General features: G+C 42.7%; 1 protein-coding gene across 1 annotated transcript in view; it reads right to left on the bottom strand.

Annotated features, from left to right (window-relative positions):
* The window catches only part of LOC146834868 (FRAS1-related extracellular matrix protein 1-like), a 991,143-nt gene that overhangs the window by 838,898 nt on the left and 130,905 nt on the right, over positions 1-21,340 (bottom strand). The window contains exon 5 of the mRNA XM_085602468.1: positions 12,059-12,258. Within this exon, the coding sequence (XP_085458594.1) occupies positions 12,059-12,258 (200 nt within the window). The remainder of the gene's footprint in view (positions 1-12,058; positions 12,259-21,340) is intronic.

Here is a 21,340-nt window from a genome sequence, read left to right as displayed (position 1 = left end):
GGTGCCCGACAGGTGCCTTTCTCTGGTCAAACTCTCGAAGCTTCGAAAAGTTCCCTCTGCATAGCAATCACCTAGGGGCATATGTATCAACATCACCATTTGCGATTCTCAAATAGCGATTTTTAAAGAATCGCTATTTGAGAATTGCAAAACGGGATGTATTTAAAAAATTGCAAAATTTTTGCGATTTCTTAAAATTCCTTAATTGCGATTAGCAAAATGCGAAATCGCAATTAAGGAATACCTGCCCATTCATTTCTATGGGCCAGGAGACCCATAGGAATGAATGGGAAGTAATTCTCAAATAGCGATTCGCAATTTGCTAATCGCAATTTGAGAATAATTTCAAAGGTGCAAGGGTGTCATGATGACACCCTGATGCACCCCTGAAATGAGCATGTGTGTGCATATGGCGCACATACATGCCCTAAGGGCATGTATGAGCGCCACGTGGCACTTTGTAAAATTCAAAAAAGTGCATTTTGAAAGGAAATCGCAAATTACCACCAACTAGAAGTTGGTGGTAATTTGCGATTTCTTAAGGATACTTCACACAACTTGGGTGCTTTTTACATATCATTTAAGAAATCGCAATTTGCGATTTCTTAAATGCTTACGCAAAATTAAGAAATCGCTAAATTAGCAATTCCTTAATTTTGCGATGGGATATTGGCTCATACATCCCGATTAGCGATTTTTTAATCGCAAACGCTCTAATTTTGTGAATCGCAGCGTTTGCAATTAAAAAATCGTTTGATACATATGCCCCCAAGTGTCATCAACTCTGCCATCATCAACTACCACATTCATTGGGAAGTGAAAAAGCCTCACCTGGATTTGGGCAACTCTACTGGGGCAATGCCGGTGTGTACAGCTTACATCTCGCTAACCAATTAACAGTATCCTGCCAGCATTGAAGGGATATATTTAGGAGTTTTGGTTTCCACACTGGATAGAGTGTTGTTCCCAGCAGCAAGGCAGGCAATACACCTTCTCTGTGTTCTTCCCCGAACTCCCTCACATCAGCCAGACAAGAACCTTCAATCCATCTGGCCAGCCACTGAAGATGTGCTGCAAAATAATACAGTTTGTAGTTCGAGACTCCGATTCCTCGCTCCTGCGCTGGCCACTGCAGGATGAGTAGAGAGACCTGATTTAATTAAACCGTCCCATAGCAGTTAACTGAGCAAAGTGTCCCGGGACTGAAACCAGCTATGTAGAATCCACAGTGGTACATTTTGAAAAATAGTAAAGGACACGCAGAGGAATGGTCATCTTCGTCAGGGCCTGTCTGGCCAAAAAGGGCAGCCGCAGCATCTGCCAGAATGCCACGTATCCGCTTAAGGTCCGCAGGGCACCTCCCAGGTTACCCTCCCAAGTATCTATGTTGGAGTGATAGACTCTGACTCCCAAATAACTAAAGGAACTGGGTTCCCAATGAACCACAGGTGTTGAACTGCCTCCATGGGCTCCCGCCAGTCCCTCTGACATGGGGAAGGTGCAGGTCTTCCTCCAGTTAGTACACAACCTCAACATTAACCCAATGTCTTCCAGTATGGTCACACTCCATGAGATCCCCGATTAGGCCTCTCTCGAATACAGTAGCAAATTGTCCGCATACAGTGACACGAGGTGATCCTTGTCTCGTAGACAGATGCCCTTGCCCTGCCCCTCCCACCTCAGAATACTGCCCATTGGCTCAATTGCCAAGGCAAAGAACATTGGTGAAAGCGGACAGCCTTGCCTTGTCCCTCAGTGGATTGTGAAAGGTTCTGAGATTGATCAGCCCATTCATAACCGCACCTGTGCAGCTGTATAAAGAAGTTAGACCCATTTACCCCACTCCACACCCAGGGACATCTTGGTCAATAATTTCTCTCTTTAATCTCCGCTTGCCTCCTTTAACCCAACTGATTCAGAAGTATCAGGTTAGAAATGCATTTATGCAGATGACATTCAAACTATTTGTAATCTGCATTATGACACTAAAGACTCCTCTTCGTATCGTCCTCTAGCTCTAAAGGCAATTTGAATGCGAATGACCAAAACATATTGAAGCCTAACCCACCAAAATCCCAAATTTCACTGTTCCCAACAACCCTGTGAGTGGGATAGTTTGATCTGACCACCATCGCTGGGTGATTGCCTAAACCAGTCCAACCAGACTGAATTCTAAACACAATTCTGGACCCACCATGAAAGCCCATATTTCTGCAGTCACTAAATCAGTTTTTTTCCACCTGACAACCCCGTGGAGAATTTTCCCTCTTTTATCCTACTTACATAGGGTAATAGTTGCCAAAGCATATATTCAATCTAGATTGAATCGCGGCAACTCAGATTACTTGGGTCTGTCGAAAAAGAGCATGCGCACCTACAGAGAATACAGAATGCAATTATTGTATGCACCCTGGAGAAGTCTGAACGTGTATCTGAATACCAAAAAGAAGTGCAATCTCCAATAATTCAGGCTTACTAAACGAGGAAGAAGATCCTTTCAGGCAGAAAGATCCCTCATTTAGAATTCTTTGCAGAATACAATCTGTTTATCTTTAGAAAACTCGTTAAATATGACTTTAACCACAATAACTGTTTTTCCTCTTCCATTATGAGTGATACTGATAGAGCACTTTCCAAAGAAAACAAAAAAAATCTAAATAAATGCATATAATAATCGTTCATAACATTTCCAGTGCTTCCACTTTGCCAAACCTGGAATTCTGGTACGTTTTACCTTTTAGTTCACTGCTAGTAGGTTGGGCAAAGAAATCATGGCTAGAGCGTAAGGTGCATAATATTGGTTAAATACATAATTTACTTTATTTTAACCAGGCTTATACTGTTGAGGACACAGAACTCCAGTGGGCTCTAGGCGTATTAAATAACAAGAACTTATATACTTATGTTAACCTTTGTCCTGGCACCACATCTCTAAAATTCACTTTTCTAATTATTTTTATATCTGTTTTATTGATTTGTTTTGCCTCTTTTCTTGGTACAAATGTAACCTGTTGCAGGTGTTAGGAAACGACAATACAAAGTTAATTATATTGCCAATTGCTCAACATGCTTCCACATTTCATGCATCTACATAATCTCCCCCAGCACAATGCAAAACTAATTATACGTTTAACTACATAGGTGATGAGAGTCTGGTATGGGGCAGTGTGTGGAAGGTTGACAGGTGGAGTACGCCATTAGTTGAGAGTGGGCATCGGACCCTTGTGGACAGAGCACTGAGGGCAGTCCATGCGTAATATTAGCAATGTGTTGTTCCTGGTTAATCCTGTATACACAAGGAGGCGGGAGGGAAAAGTAATAGGACAAGGAAAAAATAACAGTAATAACTTGGCCGAACTAAAGTAATGCTGGCCCTCCTATTCAATGAATGTAAAGGTGTTATACATCAGTGGTGGCTGGTAGGGGGCGGGGGGGGTTAAAAATATTTATTTTTTAAACCACTTACATTTTCCAACGGCCGCATCTCTCCTCCGCTTCTCTGCTCTTCCTGACTCCAGTCCGGAAGAAGCTGCAGTAAGCACCCAGCACACAAGCTCCCCAGAGCCAATCACAATGCTGAGTGCCGTGGATCGGTGTTCAGATAGGGACAGGGAGCCTATGCATATTCCCCACTAGGTTGTCCATTACAGCCTGGTGGGAAATATGCAAAGTCCGCATGACTGCTTGGCCGACCAAAACGGCCGGCCAAGCAGTCATGCGCACTTAGTGTGCACAGTCCACTCCTACTCCCACCCTAAGCCACCGGTTTGTTAGGGCAAACAAAAATAAAACGAAAAAAACCTGGTTATTATTGTTTTATTTTTCCCCTTTTCACTGCTCTATGAGCAGTGGGGCTATGCTCCTCCACCTTAACGGAGGAACCACCACTGTTATACAAACTGGAGACCACTCGTTCATTATGTCTTGTTGGTTATATGAGGTTAGCACCTAATTCCGGATTCAATCTTTCTTGTGTCGGTTATGTGGGGGGACTATCGGGTCTCCTGATCTCCCGCCATTGCCAGCACCACAATTCCCATGTGGTCAGACTCTGCTGGCAGTTCATTATGAAAATCATGCAGCATAGCATCCCAGTTAGCAGCAATGGGAATTTTACGTAGGCCGAGGGTGTCTTCTTTGTGTAGGCAGCGGCGGCTCATTCGCTAAGGTGGAGGAGCATCGCCCCACAGCTTTAAAGCAGTGTAAAAAAGGAAAAACAATTTTATTATCATTCTATTTTTCCATGTAGAAGCCAGTTTTGGGGCAGGGCGGGGCGGGGACTTGGCTGTCGTTACAGCCAGCAGGGGGAGGAGTGGTTGATGCACTTAAGTGCGCATGACAGTTTTGCCATCTTGGGCCGGCCAAACAGCCATGTGCACATAGCATGTTCTCCACCTCGTTGTATTGCACAGCCTGGGTGGAGAACATGCACAGGCTCCCAGTCCCTGCCTGAGCACCAAACCACGGCGCTGAGACTAATCACGATGCTGCTGTCATGCTGGGGACAGCAGCATCGTGATTGGCTTAGGGAAGCCTGTGTGCTTCCTGGTTCCGGGAGGAGAGACAACGGAGAAGAGACGGCAGCTCTGCAGAGGAGGTAAGTGTTATTTTTTTTTTCTTTCACCCACCCCGTCTTGCCACCCCCGTTCCATTCCAGCCACCGCTGTGTGTAGGGCAATACTTTCAGCTTTAGCCCAAACTAATAGCGAGCATACTATTCTCTTTTCTCATGTTGTGACTGAGCCATCAAGACTGCATTTCATAAAGAAGACTTCACTAGGATCTTGGTAATACATTTTTGATCAATAAAAACTCCATCTCATTACACTTTTTTCCATTATGAGTGTGTTGTCCTTACAACTGTGCACTATACTTCAAGGATTTTTCCTAACTACCCCATTTCTTTCACTTATAGGATTCTTACATATTACTCTGTCAAATCTGCCAATTTAATTCTATTATCTCAGCAGTTTACTAAATAACTCACTTGCCTTAATGCGGCCCTTTTTTGTGAGTTCTTGTGCTTCACATGAAATATCCTGGTTAGGGTCTTCCTGTCATCCACAGCTCTGTTTCGTGAGTAAGGGAGTTTCCTGTATCACCAATACACTCTTTAGGATTTAAGGACCTCTGGCCTCTCTTGAGGTAACCCATGAGTGGTTGCATTTAACTCAAAAATTCTAAGTTACCTCGGGGGATATCTGTTCAAAGGTTTGCACCTCAGTTACTTGAGATATATGGTGGTATCTGACCCCTGCCTGCTCTGCTTTAACTTCAGTTCCTATCATTTCAAGCGCCATCTCCCAACTGCCTTCTCCACTTCACCACAGCATCAACATTTGGTTGATAACTTCACTGGAGCTCAACAGTGGCTGCCTCCAGAATCATCTGCACAGCAGCATTCATACATATACTGTGGCCTAAAAACAGCAAAACTCTGAGACATTTAACCCCGATTTAGCAAACCATTCAGTACTACCAGACAAATGTTCAGGCTAAATAACACTGATACATTCAGTGGACCAGCATTACCCTCACTATGCCAGTTATTCTCCTGTAAGTACTAAAAGTGCCACCCTCACATGCAGAACGGTGTGAATGCTCCCACTGCTGTTCAAGATGTCAAGCACAGTACTCAGCATCTTCTTACCACTCCTAGTGCCTAGTAGTCCATACTCAGTTGCAGAAGGTCCATGGTGGAACTCCTGGTGGCGGGGAATGGAAAATGGAGGTTGGCAAATGGTACCTACAGCATTTCACTGTTGCCACTCATGATGGTCATTTTCACAAAGGGCAACGTTTCCCAACTTGTAAACAAGGTTTTAAATTTGCATCCCCTTATTTTCCAGCTTGGTTGCCAGCTGTTTGACAATTTCAACCCCACACTTGGATATCACACTTGGTTCATTCTACAGTTAGTGTAGTATGATCAAGTTCAGGTTTGCTTACGTGACAGCTTCATATACTCAAGCTATCTGGCAGTGCAGCAGCAGGAAAGCTTGCCCTGTATTTTGTCACAAATGTTTATGTGAGCAGTAAAAAAGATGAAGAAATGTTCAGTCATCAGGTTCTTTGATCTAATATATGTAGGCAGGACAGTTGTTAGAGCCAAAGACAATCTCAGAAAATTTTGAGCTTGGGGCCCAAACTGTATGGCGTCATCCTCTTCGAGAACTGCTTAGGATCGGTCTATGAATTTAGCAGCAATTTGATAGTTAATGGGTTTCAGCACTGTTGAAAAAAATCATTTTTCATCTGTTGGTGATGGGCTCCAGCACTGTTCAAAAATTCCTTCTACATCTAAAAAAAAAATATTTTACCTCTTATTAATGAAGACACATTGAATATCCCTACAGTGCCAGTATTTTAGAAAGAGCTTCTACATTTTCCAAACTACAGATGCTCATATTTGCTCCACGTAAAAGATGCATTGGAATGCCATAGTTAGCGTACAGTGCAGCAAGCTAGCCAGATTCAGGTCACTAATCCATGGAGTAGTGCTATTCTTAAGGTGTACGATCTGGACTATGAATATCCTGACGCGTTCTCTACTAGACCATGCTAATCCAGTTTACCTGTTTTTTCCCATAGAGACATTTTTAGTTAACTCACCTAAACCAGCTTTAGGTTGATATCTGGCGGACATGATGCTGTTCTAAAATGAAAGCCCAAAATCAGTTCTCTGTGTCATTGAAACATTCCCACAAAGCAGAAGTTTGGGGAGAAAAACATGACATTTCCACGACCAGTCTATATAGTCAATGCAGCCAGCATTACTTCTCTACCACTCTTGTAGTCAAATGGACTTAGTCAGATGACCTATGGAACACAGAGCGGAAGAAAAGGAGAGAGAGAGAGAGGGAGAGAGAGAGAGAGAGAGAGAGAGAAAGAGAGAGAGATAGGGAGAGAGAGAAAGAGAGAGAAGGCTCCAAGATGGGCTGGGAAGGGAATAATGACATTTTGTGCATGTGACGTTTCTAAGGAAAAGAGGATGACCTAGCAGAGAAAACACTGCACCATTTGCTCCTCACAGGAGGTGTGGGATAGAAAGCGAGGGAGCTAACAATGCAAAGTATCCTCATATTGACTGGCCCTTTATCCGTGGAGATTTTTCTGAAATAAAAATAATCACTAATCTCAACAGGCTTCTTGGGAAACCTCGGGTTGTGAATGTACCTCCCAGAGAGAGTACCCACTATAACAGCTGTAATTGCCACAATGTTTACATCGTCCGCTCAATATTTTAAGAATTACTGACACGTTTTAGCGCTTTACGAGAATTTTTAAAAATCGCCGATTTTACTGTGTGTGCTGCTATATTTTAGTGTTAGGCACTCTGACACCTTAACACTCTTCCTACCGCCCTTCTGAGCCCCGCACAGCCATTTTTCGAGCTGGTGCGAGGGTCGGGTAGGCGCCATCTTGGGTGCAGGCTGGGGGAGCGCTCTAGCTGACGCTGCCTCCCACCCTCCTTCTCCCCCTATATAATGACAGACGCAACCCGACGGCGCAGCGGGCGGGCGCAGCGGGCGCACCAAAGGCAAGCCCGCCTGCGCCCGTCCGCGCCGGGACCGGACCTAGGGCCAGAACCCCTGGCCAGAGTCCCCGACAGGGATTATTAACTTACTCGAAATCTGCCTTGCTGGAACTGCGCACGATGGCTAATACCCAATGTGTCCAACATAGCCTGTATAGAGTCCTGGAAACCACAGAACTCATATGCCCTCGTTGTAACATTAGGCTACATATAGCTAATGATAAGGTTAAGACGAACACCACTACAGCCGTTAACACCATAGACTTTTCTGCAGCACTCATTAATGCACGTTCCTTGGTAAAGCACCGGCAGGAAGTATCCGACCTCATCTTGGATAACAACTTAGACTGTCTCTTTATAACAGAGACATGGACGGATGAGGCGTCCGATCCAGACATGGCAGTCGCGGCCCCCCCAGCCTATAAAGCCTACCGTCTAGATAGAGTAGGGAAGCGTAGAGGGGGGATAGCCATCATAGCCCGCGATCACGTAAGTGTGAGAATGTCACATATCCCTTCCACCTCTTGTGAAGCCCTCCAATTTGATCTTAAGCTTACTCCGTCGTTTCACTTCAAAGGTATGCTCTTATATGGACCCCCAGGTGCCCGTACTGGCTTCCTCGCCAACCTAGGCTCGATACTCGAAGCATTGGCGATGGAAGACTCATTTACAGTTATGGGTGATATGAATTTCCATCTTGAGAAGTCTTCCGATAACGACACCCGTACCTTGATATCAGATATGGATACCTTGAGTCTTCGGCAATTGGTAACTATCCCCACTCACAAGGCCGGCCATATTTTGGATGGCATCTTTTCCAATATGGAAGGCCTAAAAATAATAGATACCTTGCCCATGCCTTGGACTGATCACTATGCCATCTTAATGAGAATCTCAGTCAAGGCGAACAGAACTAGAAGACACCCCATATTGAGACCAGAACCTTTTAAGGTCTGGAAAGAAATCGACCTGACGGAGTTAACTGCTCTTCTGGATAGGACCCGGCCTTGTCTGTCCACTGACCCCAACACTGCCACATGTCAATTTCAGGAGTGGCTGGGCACTGCCACAGACACCTTAGCTCCGACTAAACAGCTTTCGAGAAATAGAACAGCGCCCTCGGCCCCGTGGTTCACAGAGGAACTGCGCAAACAGAAACAACTCTGCAGAAATAGGGAAAGGCATTGGCGCAGATCCTACAGCTCAGAAAGCAAAGCTAGCTACAAGGAAGCACTAGGGCTGTATAAAGCCCTCATTGTCGAAACTAAGAAAAAGTTCTTTACAGAACAGATCGATAACGCCAAAAACTCCAGTAAAAAACTGTATGAGATCACCAAGATCTTAGCGGGAAACACTCCGGACCTAGTTCCGCCACCATCCCAATTTTTCTGCGATTCATTGGCCAATTTCTTTTTTACCAAGGTGAATGACATATATCAAGCATTCACCGTTAAAACGGTAATCCATTCGCCCATGTCTGACAGGATGACTCAGGATACTGAACTGTTCCAGTTCACAGACCTCGCAGAGACACAAATTAAGGACATTATTGCTACCATTAAATCTGGATCTGCTTTAGATCCCTGTCCTCTCAAGGTCATCCGTCCGGTGATGGACTGTTTGGCTCCTGATATCACCTCAGTCTGTAATGCAATGTTCAGAACTGGGATATACCCGGATTCACTGAAGAACACACTGGTTAAGCCTCTTTTGAAGAAAGCCAATATGGACAAGGAGCAATTAGAAAACTACCGCCCCATAGCTAGCCTACCTTTCTTAGCCAAGGTAGTTGAGAAAGCTATGAACATACAACTTTCGGAGTTTGTAGAGAAGCACCAATCACTGGACAACACCCAATTCGGCTTTCGTAAGTACCATGGTACGGAGACTGCCCTAATCAAAGCGACTGAGGATATACGAGTGATCCGGGACCAGGGAGGAACAGCGGTACTGGTATTACTCGATTTATCTGCAGCCTTCGACACGGTCGACCACAAGATCTTGGTGGACCGTGTCGAAAAGATGGGCATTCGCCACCTGGCAAAGAACTTGCTTTCCTCCTTTTTGGCTGGGAGAACGCAGGTGGTCACATTGGGGCATTTTCAGTCAGACAAGCTGTCACTGCCGTGTGGGGTACCCCAAGGCTCATCCCTAAGTCCGACACTATTTAATATCTATGTGTCGGACCTGGCATCTGTCATCAAGGCCCATGGGATGAGCCTTACCTCCTACGCAGATGACACGCAGCTTGTGTTGGCCATCAATGGTGATGGAGAGAGGGTAGCAGAAAACTTTCAAGGGGGCATGCGGGCGATTGGAGAGTGGATGGCCTCCAATTGCCTAAAACTAAATTCCGAAAAAACGGAGGTGGTCATTTTCGGACATCTCTCACCCAGTTGGTCTACTACTTGGTGGCCGCCCACGTATAGGACCCCCCTAAACCGGTCCCTACTGTCAGAAATCTGGGAGTGACTTTTGACGAGAACCTGAATTTTATGGCCCACGCAAGCAAAACAGCAGCCACTGCCCACCATAAACTAAGGCTGATTAAGAAAATTATGCCGTTCTTGCCAGCTGCAGCAGGAAAGACACTGGTAAGTTCCCTGGTGTTGTCCTCCCTTGACTACTGCAATGGCTTATTCATCAATGCCCAGGCCAGAGTGACTAATAAACTGCAGACAATCCAGAATGCTGCAGCCCGTCTCCTGTCTGGAACCCCGAAGTTCATGCCAATCTCGGAGGCCATAAAAGATCTTCACTGGCTCAAGATCCGGAATAGGATTAAATTCAAAACCCTTTGTATAGTATACAAAGCACTGCATAATCACGGCCCGCATTTCCTGAAAGCCCATCTTAGGCTCCACTCATCCACAAGATCGCTTCGATCTAACAACCTCAATCTTCTGTTGGTGCCGCGAACCAAAACAGTCACTTGGGCCGATAGGCGCTTCCTGGTGGCCGCTCCCAGACTGTGGAATTCTTTGCCAGTAGCTATCAGAGAAAGCCCGTCCCTGATGCAATTTCGCAGAAAAATAAAGACCTGGCTGTTTGGTCAATAACAGCTGCCGATTTAGCCTCTGTGGGAACTTTACGCACTGTTTCTAGCGCCGAGACGCCTACGGGCATTTGTTCGCGCTCTATAAATTGTAAAAATAAATAAATGCCTTGCATAGTCCTAATAAATAAATACTGGCGTTTTAAGAAGCCAAAACTATAGTAACTACTCATGTATCTGAACACGTTCATGAGTAATATATCTCAGCAGGGCAATTAATTGTAGTCTTCATCAGAACAGGAACAGTTGGGGGTAACACATTTTTATGGGTTTTAACATGGATCATTGAAGACGGTTTTGTGTCACAACCTGAAAAAGTATCAGAGGTGCAATAGAATGAATTTCCAGCCAACGCTGCATGTTACACAATTTTTTATATCTCATAATGTATTAAATAAAGTTGCAGTATAAACAGTAATAAGAGAGTGGTATAGACAAAACACAAAGCACAATTGTCACAGGATAGTCAAACAAGGAAACCAGTATTCCTCTAAGCACTTATAATATGCTGTATTACCAGTGTCATCGACTACAGGCACTTGTAATACAACAGATGGAAAATATGTCACAATTGTAACAGATTATCCCATTGGCCACATTCTAAAAACACCCCCTGCATAATGTTTGCAAAGCCCTATTGTTCACGAAGCCCTAATATTCACAAACCTCTCTCGTTCACAAAGCTCAGAATGTACCTGGAATAAGAGAGAACACAACCAATGCACTATAGTACAGATCAAGCAATAAAGAAACAAAGGCTCGTGGCATTGAGATTTAAAAATCCCTAAAAAGTAAGTTTAGTTACTATGGGTTTGAAAAATCTTGTACTGTTTTCCCATGAATGTTCAGAAATTATGCAAAATGTGATTTATCGGTACCCCAAGTGAAACTTTCACTTGAGAGAGTACCTTGTGTAAAAAAGAAATAAAAATAACGTGACATACCAGCAAGACACTGGTTAGGTTCAAAAACGTCTCTTGACAATCATTTTCAATATTAACCATTATTTTGTGGGAGGACACTTGCAAGTAAAATACAATTTCACCCAGGTCTAATATTTACTACTCAAAGGGGCTGATGCAAATTGACCAACACTGGGTACAAGCCTACAGGCAATAGAGCACAAGGGTCTCCGAAACCAGCTAGCTGAGCAGTGAACACTGCATGTGGCAGGCTTAGGCATAGGTCCCTGTGAGATATAAATGACCTTAGTATGACTCATGAAATGTGCATATATCACCATGTGCGAAATGTCACACCATTCTTTACTAGGAACACTGGATCACTCACAATTGTAGCTAGCTCAGGTTAGTAAAATAAGTGGCTTTGATATTTATAGTGCTATAATAACGCAAGCATGTGAGAGGATGTTCCATGTATGTACTAATCACAACATAATATTGTTTGATTTTTTGGGGTAAATGAACTTTGGTAGTGAGAAAATCAAGCCAATGTGACACCCTTACCTGTAATTGAAATCTACTGTTTTCGTCTTTGATTTCCACTTGGATTGGAATGTAGTCAACAGCAGGTGATGGGGGGCTGAGGTGCTGATACTTTATTCCCATCTGTAAGAAGTCTTCACATTTGGCCTTCAGCAAGTTTATTTGCTTGAATTGAGAGTGGCAGGCTTTGTTGCTGGGGCATGACCTGTCGATGTTTCTTGCTGAAATAAAACAATAATTATCAGTAGGTTCGATATTTTGTCATCAAACTGCAGTTCACTATCCCTAATTTTGGTTGTTTGGACATGCTGCATTTAGAAATGGATCATGATGTTACAAATCAAAATAGCCATAACAATGAATGACACATGGGGCCAATGTTGACACGTGCCACTTGGTAAACCCATTTAGTGACATTTTGTGGATCTGTGGTGCACTGGGACTAGATATATTTTGGGGCCCGCTCCTTGGAACAACTTTGAATTTATTACCCAGCTAATTCCAGCTCTGCCAGGCACCCCTTGATTGGTAGTCAGTTTCAGCAACCCAGTAGAGCTTCCTACCAAAAACAATCATAATGTTCTTCTATCTTTCCCCAAAGATGATGTAGAGGCTGACAGTGTCAAGCCCCCGCCATCACCTGGCACTAGAATTGCAGCCCAATTTCAGCTATTTCAAAGTTTGGGGCAATTATTTATTTTGCTACACAATTGACAAAGCTTTCCCATAGATCCATGTTTCCTCCAGGCAATGTAAGGTTTTCACTTAGACTTCCACTGCTTGCCTTTTCAAAATCCAACAATCTAGATTTCCTCAGCAGAAACTCTTTTGATGTCACAAGCTTTCAGATCTTGGAAAATTTCAGGAATCTTGGCCTACCACTAAAAATATGATATACATTTGAGTCATCAAGTTCCAAGCTAAACCAATATGCAATTTGTCTTTTGTTTTTTTGGTGGTAGAAATCATATAGCCCACATGTTTTGCTCTAGCGTATTAACTGCAGAGATTTTTCAGGGCTGTGTTTAGGAATAAGACACAAGCATCCTATTATACTTGATCATGAGAAATTGTAAACAACCATCATCTTTAATCAATACACATGGTTACATGAACAAATATTATCAAGGGGAAAGGGGGGGTCTAGGAGCAGGGGGGAGTAGGAGCAAACAAAGGTACAGTACCTGTGCTCCGAAGGAGGGTCACGTTTCTGAGAGATAAAGACACGAAAGAGATATGTAGGTTCTAGACAGGACATTAAGGACTATCATCTACATGATCTGTGGCGCTTCTCCAGGACCAAAAGGATAATGAGCCTACCCCACACTTAAAACATTATGAGCAGTCTCCCTCTAAAAGGGAGGTACCTTCTTGTTTATGATTAAAATGATCGTCCAAAATAATTAGATGGTTGGCTATGCCTCATCGGTCGGGGCAGGGGTTGAGCATGGCTGTGGGGTCTAGGAAGTGCTTCCAGTTTGCCACACCTACCCTCCTCCCCTGCTGTCAAGTCCTGTAGAAGAGGCATGGATCATTTAGAGACCACAGAGACGCAAAACATGTTGAGCCATGCTTTACTCCATGAAGTTAAACAGAGCTACTTGGGCATATTATAACCCTTAAAGTAGCACTAACCTACCTTGTTTTTTTAACCTGGCAGGGGAGTCTATATATTAAATGTTAATCTGACATCCCCTAGTGAGTTTTAACTCACTTTGTTGCACACATCAGAAACCACCGCACCTGACACCCATGCATTCATCAAATGGCGATAAAACTAAAACTAAAAGATCTCTGCTAAAGTGACCCTTCAGGGGACCCATAGGGCATTGCAGCATGAGTCTGACGAGGAGTACCTACCCGATGATGAGGCATGAAATCCCTAGGCATATGTGAGGGCAGCAAGAGACCATCCTAGTGACTGTCCTGTATAGAACCTAGATATCTCTATCGTGTCATTATCTCTCAGGAACAGTGACCGTCCTTTTTGATTTAGTTACATGAGCAAATAGTAATATCTTCAATAGTGCCTTAAACAGGAAGGACTTTGGATAATTCTTTTTTTTTTTTACGGAATTTTATATAGTGTGAACTTGACTCTGTATCGATATCAGAGAGCTTTACATAGCACCAGTTGCGTTACATGAGGACACATTCATCATTTTTGTTAGGCATGGGGCGATTAAGTGATTTGCCCAGAATCACAGAATTGTTCAGCGTCATTGCCGAGATTCAAACCCGGTTACCCAGATTCGAAGTTGACCGCCCTAGCCATTAGGCCAACTCCTTTCTCCAATTTTGTCCTGAAAGATGATGAAACAAGGTGAACTAGTAAAACAATTAGTTGAACTCGTGAAAAACAAGTATTACATAAACTGAATTGATTTTCTGGTATGAAGGAAATGTTTAATTGTGACCTGACCCTAAGATAAGAGGAAATATACACTTTTACAGTGAAAAATGTAAAGAGAATTGTGGGTTGTGCGGACAGGCACAGTTAGTTACTTGTGTTAGAAAGCATGGTGTTGGTTAATTTGCAGTCTATGATTGTCCAAGGTGCTACTTTACACAAGCTCCTTTGGAAAGTAGCCTGGTGCAAAAGCACTGGCTGTTGTACCAGACCAACCACGTAGGGGGCTGATTTGTCGTTCAATGACAAGTAAGGAAGGTCAGCAAGTAGGCTTGTTGTAAACATTTGGAGCACTGATTTTTTTTAAAAGGGTGGTTAAAAACAATGCAGGCCTTAGCCAGTGCATGGTACAACATTAGGAAAAATGGGGTTTACAGTATAATAGTAGGTGCATGCCAATTTGGCTATCTCCAGCAACACCACAGTGCATGGAATGTCAAATGATTAAACAATTAATGGATGCAAAGATGCTCCAACGGGGGACCTGACATACGACAATGGATGCGCTGATGGGAAGGGATAGTAGAAAGAGCCAAAGGCAACACCTCAAGATTTTAGTATATACAGTTAAGATCCTGGATTTAACTTAGAACGGAAATCAATAAGACCCCAAAGAAATGGAAGCTGAAATATAAGACCTAAGCCCCAAGAAAAAGGAAGTATCAAAGTGGCACGCCTCACTATGCTCAGCAGACTAAAGTAAAATGGCCTTGCCATACAGACTATGGGAAAGCACTTTGCCCAGCCAAGAAGTGGAAACTTTATGGCAAGTATTTATAACCACTTTATATTCCATAGTTACTGTGGTTAACCTGAAAAAATAGCTTTGTATACCCTAGAAGATATTTGTAACTCCAACAAAGCTATCCAAAATGGCGAAGAATCAGATATATACCTGCAAGAAATTTAAATGTAGAAAACAAAACTGTTATTTTACCTGATCTAGCTGGCAAGGAGGAAAATGTGTAAAAATGGATGATAGAAAGTGCTCCAACCTTCAATGCATGGAAGAAAGGGTTGATTAATGTCGGTGAAGAAACAGGGAACAAGATTGAAAAAGAAAAGAATGTTCTGGAAAACAGCGAAAAAATGGTTAAAGATAGAAGATGGGTGATAAAATATGAAAAGTCCTATGATTAACTAAGTTCAGATGTAAGATTAAGAGAGCATCTCAGAACTCTTGAATATTTGCTGAGAGTGGTATCTGTTCCTCAAAGTGCTTGGTACATAAAAAAAATTAAGAAAACGAATAAATCCAATAGTGATGACTAAAAAAGAAAATTGCAACATGAAAGATGTGCATGCATTATAGCCCAAGGGGGTTATTTCCAATCACCCTTCTCTCCAGATTAGGTGATGTTATTCCTAGCCTTCTCAGGCCAAGTGCAGCTGGCAATTTTGAAGATTGCAGTCACCATATTGTATGCATGTGTAGGCCATATTGCATGCCATTCTCATGTCCATATTGACATAGGTGTAGGATAATCAGATAATTCCTCATGAATACAAAAAGATATGGCTAATTAATTGTACATGAGACAACCAAATTGGTTTAAAAATGGAAACAGAAAAGAGTAGAAACAGATATAATAAAAAAAAAAAGAGGTCCATAATTTATGAAGGGTAAATACCAAAATTTGTACTTTCAATTAATGTACTGATAGCAAAAGATACTGTGTTTATCAGTATTGAATAGTTGTCGGAAATGTCTTTTTTTTGCATGGTGTAAACCCAGAATTTTGTCTTGAATGTTTTTTCTGGTTGTGGAACTCTGTGCACTTTACTGCTGCTAACCAGCGGTAGAGTACCTGTGCGTCCACTTTCAACATGATGAATTTGGCATACCCCTAATTGGCATATTTAACTCATCTATAAGTCCTTAGTTTATGGTACAAAATGTGCCCACGGATTGTAAGTTAAATGCCTCTAGTGGACTGCAGCACCCATTGTGCCACCCTCTACAGTGCAAACATGACTCCATGCCTACCATTTGTAGTGTGACCGTTACAATTTTAAACTGCAAATTTTAAATATTTATAAGTCACCCCTAAGTAGGCCTTACTGCCCAGATGTCAGAGCGCATGGTATTTAAAAGTAGGGCATGTAAACGTTTAATGTTAAACATGTCCTTACAGTGAAAAAGTACCAGAAGCTAATTTCACAATAGCAAGGCTGGCTGTTCCATATGAAAACACTTATTACATTTAATAATGCTAATTTCAGTTAGGACAGAGCTAGAAATATACTTCAAAGCACTTTAATGGTTATTCAAAATCTAAGTTAATGGTAAAATCGATTTTCCATTAACAATTATGGAAACTGTACTTTTAGAAAGTTACATTTTACCTGCATAAGCTTCTGGAGGCCCATGTGCATGTGCTCCAACTGTCACCTGGCAGCTGAATACCCCCTTGATGATAAGGTGTTAAAACTACTCTCAGAGCAGGAAAAAATCCTTAGGTGTGGGGAGGTGTTTCTGTTACTCACAGGATGAGCATTTGGGTTATGCTCTGGATCTTGATTAACTTCAAAGGAGGCATAGACTGTCACAAGCAAATGTTTCTGAATTTTTGCGCTAGTTTGGCAGGCCCCAATCCCGGTGGAAGAGACACTACTCCCAGGGCTGCTTTAGAGTGACCACAGAGGAGTTGCTCATTTCCCTGGCCATACCTCTGGGGTGGGCACGTGAGCTCTGCACAGGGGAAGAAAGTTTCTGCCATCTTGGGTTTAGATAAAGGGGCACACTGTGGGATAGTTCGCAGTAGGGCACATAGTAAACGCTACAAAAGTGGGTAGGTTACTCCTGGGAACATTTATGGATCGGCATGTCGGACGGAAGTCTCACCCACTCATATGCTGGTGCCAGGCATATATGTGGCATCCCAAGTCCCCTCCTTAGAACACTACTGGACCTGTGGAAGCTCAGAGGAGGACTGAACCTGCTGCCTGAGACCTGACAAGAGCCTAGAAGACTTAAACTGCTCTCCCTTTTATACCCAGGACAAAGAAGAGGCATCTCAGGGTCTTAAGGCTGGTCCATTGTTCAGGCTACAGGAACAGAACAAGCTGTAAGAGGCCGTTCATACTACTGTCCAGATGACAAGTTCCAACTGGACCTGCCCTGGACCCTGCTAGTGGTTTTTGCTGGAGTGAATCTTGACCCTCAATGCTGTTCTTGAGGTCCTGGGATCTGGGTTGTATCAAGGTTTAGTCCTCCTATCGTCTCCTGAAACCAGGGGCTAAAAAATGTTTTAGCTCCAAAGGTATCTGGAGGACCGGGACCACCCCGACAAGCCGATCCGATGAAGGTGCTATGCCACTGGGCTTAAGATTCAGGTTGCTCCCGCTCTGAAATTTTCCTTCCAATTCGATTCAGTTGAACTTTAATGAGACAATATCCAGCCTCATGGAGCCCTGTTCTGCTACAGCAATGCCCTGCTGGAAGAATTCGAGCTCCAAAAAAGAGGTTAAGGTTTAGCCTAGAAAAAGTCACCGGGAGAACATGCCAACTGTATCTGGCTGGCGAGGAACCATCTCTAGGTATAAAATTCAAATTTCTCCCACTCTAAGCTTTAGTGGGAAAAGTCAATGGCTTCACAGAGACCTCATCTAGTGGCTACTCGGTAATGTGGAGCCCTTCATGACCACTGCCTGCTGCCTTGCCCCCCCTGAGGATATCGGAGTTCCATTTTAGAGACTGAGTCCAAAGTGAAAAAGTTTGACACAGTTGAACCTGGTTCCTGTACCAACATCAGTGGTTAGCCTTAACCTGTGCCTAGATACATGTCAAGCACAAGAAAATGACTGTGGTTGGCCCTTAACGCTTTTTGGCACTATTTTAAACCTCCAACTTTACTCATAACTGTGGTTTCGTGTATTGGATTTGTGTTGTTTTGCTGCCATTTATTTACTAAAATGCACCTTATTTTTCTAAATTGGCTTGGGATTCTTATTGTGTTGCATTTTCGCTTTTTTACAGTTTTGGTACTACATAAATACATTACACATTGCCCTCATTCAAATGCTTAACATTTTTCATCTCCACATATGCCTTTCGTACTCAGTTATAATTCCGCTAGGAAGAGATATCAGCTCCAGGTTTTATTCTTGCCATCCGCAGCACCGAGACACCAAAGGGTATTTATGCGCTTTATAAATTGCATAAATAAATAAGATTTACAAGAAGAGACAATGTTTAAATCATCTGTATGTACAGAACAGGGAGAGAAACATTTGCTACTTTCTCAGATCTAGTCATGTAGCCTAATCCATGCCAATGGCCCTGGGGTATGCAGCACAGCCTCTTAACTGGAGGACATGGTCTCTGGAGCATTCCACATTGCATATCTACTGTTTAGCACTACTTTCCCACTTCTTTGCTATTCGCAGTTTCATCAAAGATGAGGTTCATAGCACACTTGTATGATGAATCAACAATGTCTCCAAAGTGAGATATTGTCCATGCAGGCACTTTGGTGAAAACGCTAGCTGAGTTAACAAAAACCTCTTGGGAATTCTGCCTGGAATGCAGACTTGCAATTTTACGAATATTTATCTTGGAGTCACAAAACTTTGGCAAATTAGCCTCACAAGCACATTATGGACTACAGTTATTTATAAACCCATCGAAAGGGATATAAGGTATTGAATACCATTTATGATCCTTTATTCACACAGCTGTTAATTTCAATACCCAATCACCTCACCTGTTCTGCAGGAGGCCAGATCCTGCTGCACTAGCTACAGTTCGTATGTTTATGCTTCTCCTCCTTTCTTCATGATTCCCAGATATCTTGCTCAGATCTTTAGGAACCAAAGACTATTAGTTTTCCTAAACCCGCTTTGGAGATCTTAAGTTTGGTTCTCTACTGTTCCTGAATTGTCAGTAGACATTTCCATTCTTCTTCCATATCATCCTCAATTGTTTCGCAGCTCTCAAGACATGATTAAGGAGTTGATACTGTTGGACTTTCCTCAGTCGAAAGCGTGAAACATTTTAGGTCAGTCTGGTCTTTCCCAGGCCATTCATCATCAGCTTTTAACCTCATAAGGAAATCATAAGGAAATCTTGGGCATCAGAACTACCAAAGTTTACAATTCATAGATTAGTTGGTGCTTGGGAATTGGTATTAATCTTTTTTCTTATACCACTAAAGAGAGAGTCGGGGGAAGACCAGGCAAACCTACTGCCCCCAAATATAATACAACAAACTCAAAAGAAATAGGTTGCCTAAACCAATAAACTGAGCAAAAAGATTGTGGTAGGGCCCGAAAATTATAGTACTGTAGTTCACGTATGGTCTAAGGGAAGGCCATCCTTAATAGAACACACAGTATTGTGTCATGCTTCATCAAAGGCATGCTCTCCCCACCCTTGTAAGATAGTGCTACCAGGGCGGACTCAACCTCGGCGAAGACTTGGCGAAAGGAGGGAGTGCTTACATAAAACTTCCAGGACAAAATCAGGATCCAGGTCAATTAAAAATACCTTGCGGTTCCTCGGTTATCACCTTTATTAGGGAGGACCTCAGGTACGTTAAAAACAAATACGTTGATGGAGACTGAAGAGCATAACGTCTCTTAATCCATCTTCTAATAAGCCAACATGTTTCTGCCGACGCACAGAGCCTGAGAGGTCTGGGGTATTCGTCAGGGCTGTCGGATCCCTATGAAATCGTAATCAGGTGTTCCCTACATCTATTGCATGCTAAAGTGGGGGAGTCCACCTAAGATATGCCCAAGTGAATCCAACCTGGGAAAATGATCATACTTAAATCAGTAGATTTTAGGGGATACCAGAGACTCGGTCAGAGGAGGGGTGGTAGCCTTCATAGTCACACATTCATCAGAAGGCGCGCGACGCCAGAGCACCTACGTCCGTCCGCTCCCAGCCGGTTGGTGCTTAATCTTTTTTCAACAGATATCACTTTACTTTTAAACATTCAGTTATAGTTCGGCCATCTTTGATTTTAAATTCAAAAGTAGGTGATAAACCTGTTTGGGCACATTACTTGATTTGTAGGTATATTGAATAATGGCAGGATACAGCTCATTAAAACCTTGTGCTTCTGCCCTTTGAAATGTTAATTTTGACTTACACACATTTAATGAGGATAATAATTCCCTCACACTTAAGGAGTTGCCTGTAAAATGTACCATTGTTGTGTGCTTGAATTCATTTGAGACTGTAGCTGATGATGTCAGATCTCCTGATATCAATTCTTGACAGGGGTTTTTCTCTACTATTACTAGAATAACAAACAATACTTATTTTCATGAACAAGCTATATTATGTGTTTTATATATTTATATATTTGAAAGGAAACAAAATGCAACCTGGTCCTCCAAGGATGTCTTCACCTCAATACATAATATTTTTCTAAGAGCCCCTTGGATCCCTAGCTGAACCAACTTTGGCCTGCTGAGTGACGAAGTTTACAGTATCAGCAAGGTTAACACTCAAATCTTTGGGGCCCATTCAGGCAGAGGGACTATGGTTTCTAGACCATGTTCAGCTGGTGTTTGGAGGGAGGACAATCTAAGATCAGCTCATTTGTGGACAATATCTGCATTGAAAGCATTACTGTGAAAACCGATGGCTCACATATCTTCAACAGTTGTCAATATGTTTTGAACACGCATTATATGGCCTAGTTCTTGCCATAAACTGCAGATATTCCTAACTTCAATACTTAACAATTTTATTAAGAAAAGTAGATGAGTATTATTAATCCACTGTATTCTCAAAAAAGACAATATCCACCCTAAGTTAATTAATTTTTATGGAAAATGTAAATATGCCTCTGTTTCAGCTCCACTTCTCTCCGCTCCTGGTACTTAATGAAGATAACAGGGAGGAAGTGTTCCTGTATTTTCTGAGGATTTTTTCTGAT

Source organism: Triturus cristatus, chromosome 4_2, assembly GCF_964204655.1.
Source record: "Triturus cristatus chromosome 4_2, aTriCri1.1, whole genome shotgun sequence".
In the NCBI taxonomy this organism is placed as follows: Eukaryota; Metazoa; Chordata; class Amphibia; order Caudata; family Salamandridae; genus Triturus; species Triturus cristatus.
The sequence above is the reverse complement of the archived record's forward strand: the minus strand, read 5'-3'. Positions and strand labels throughout refer to the sequence as shown.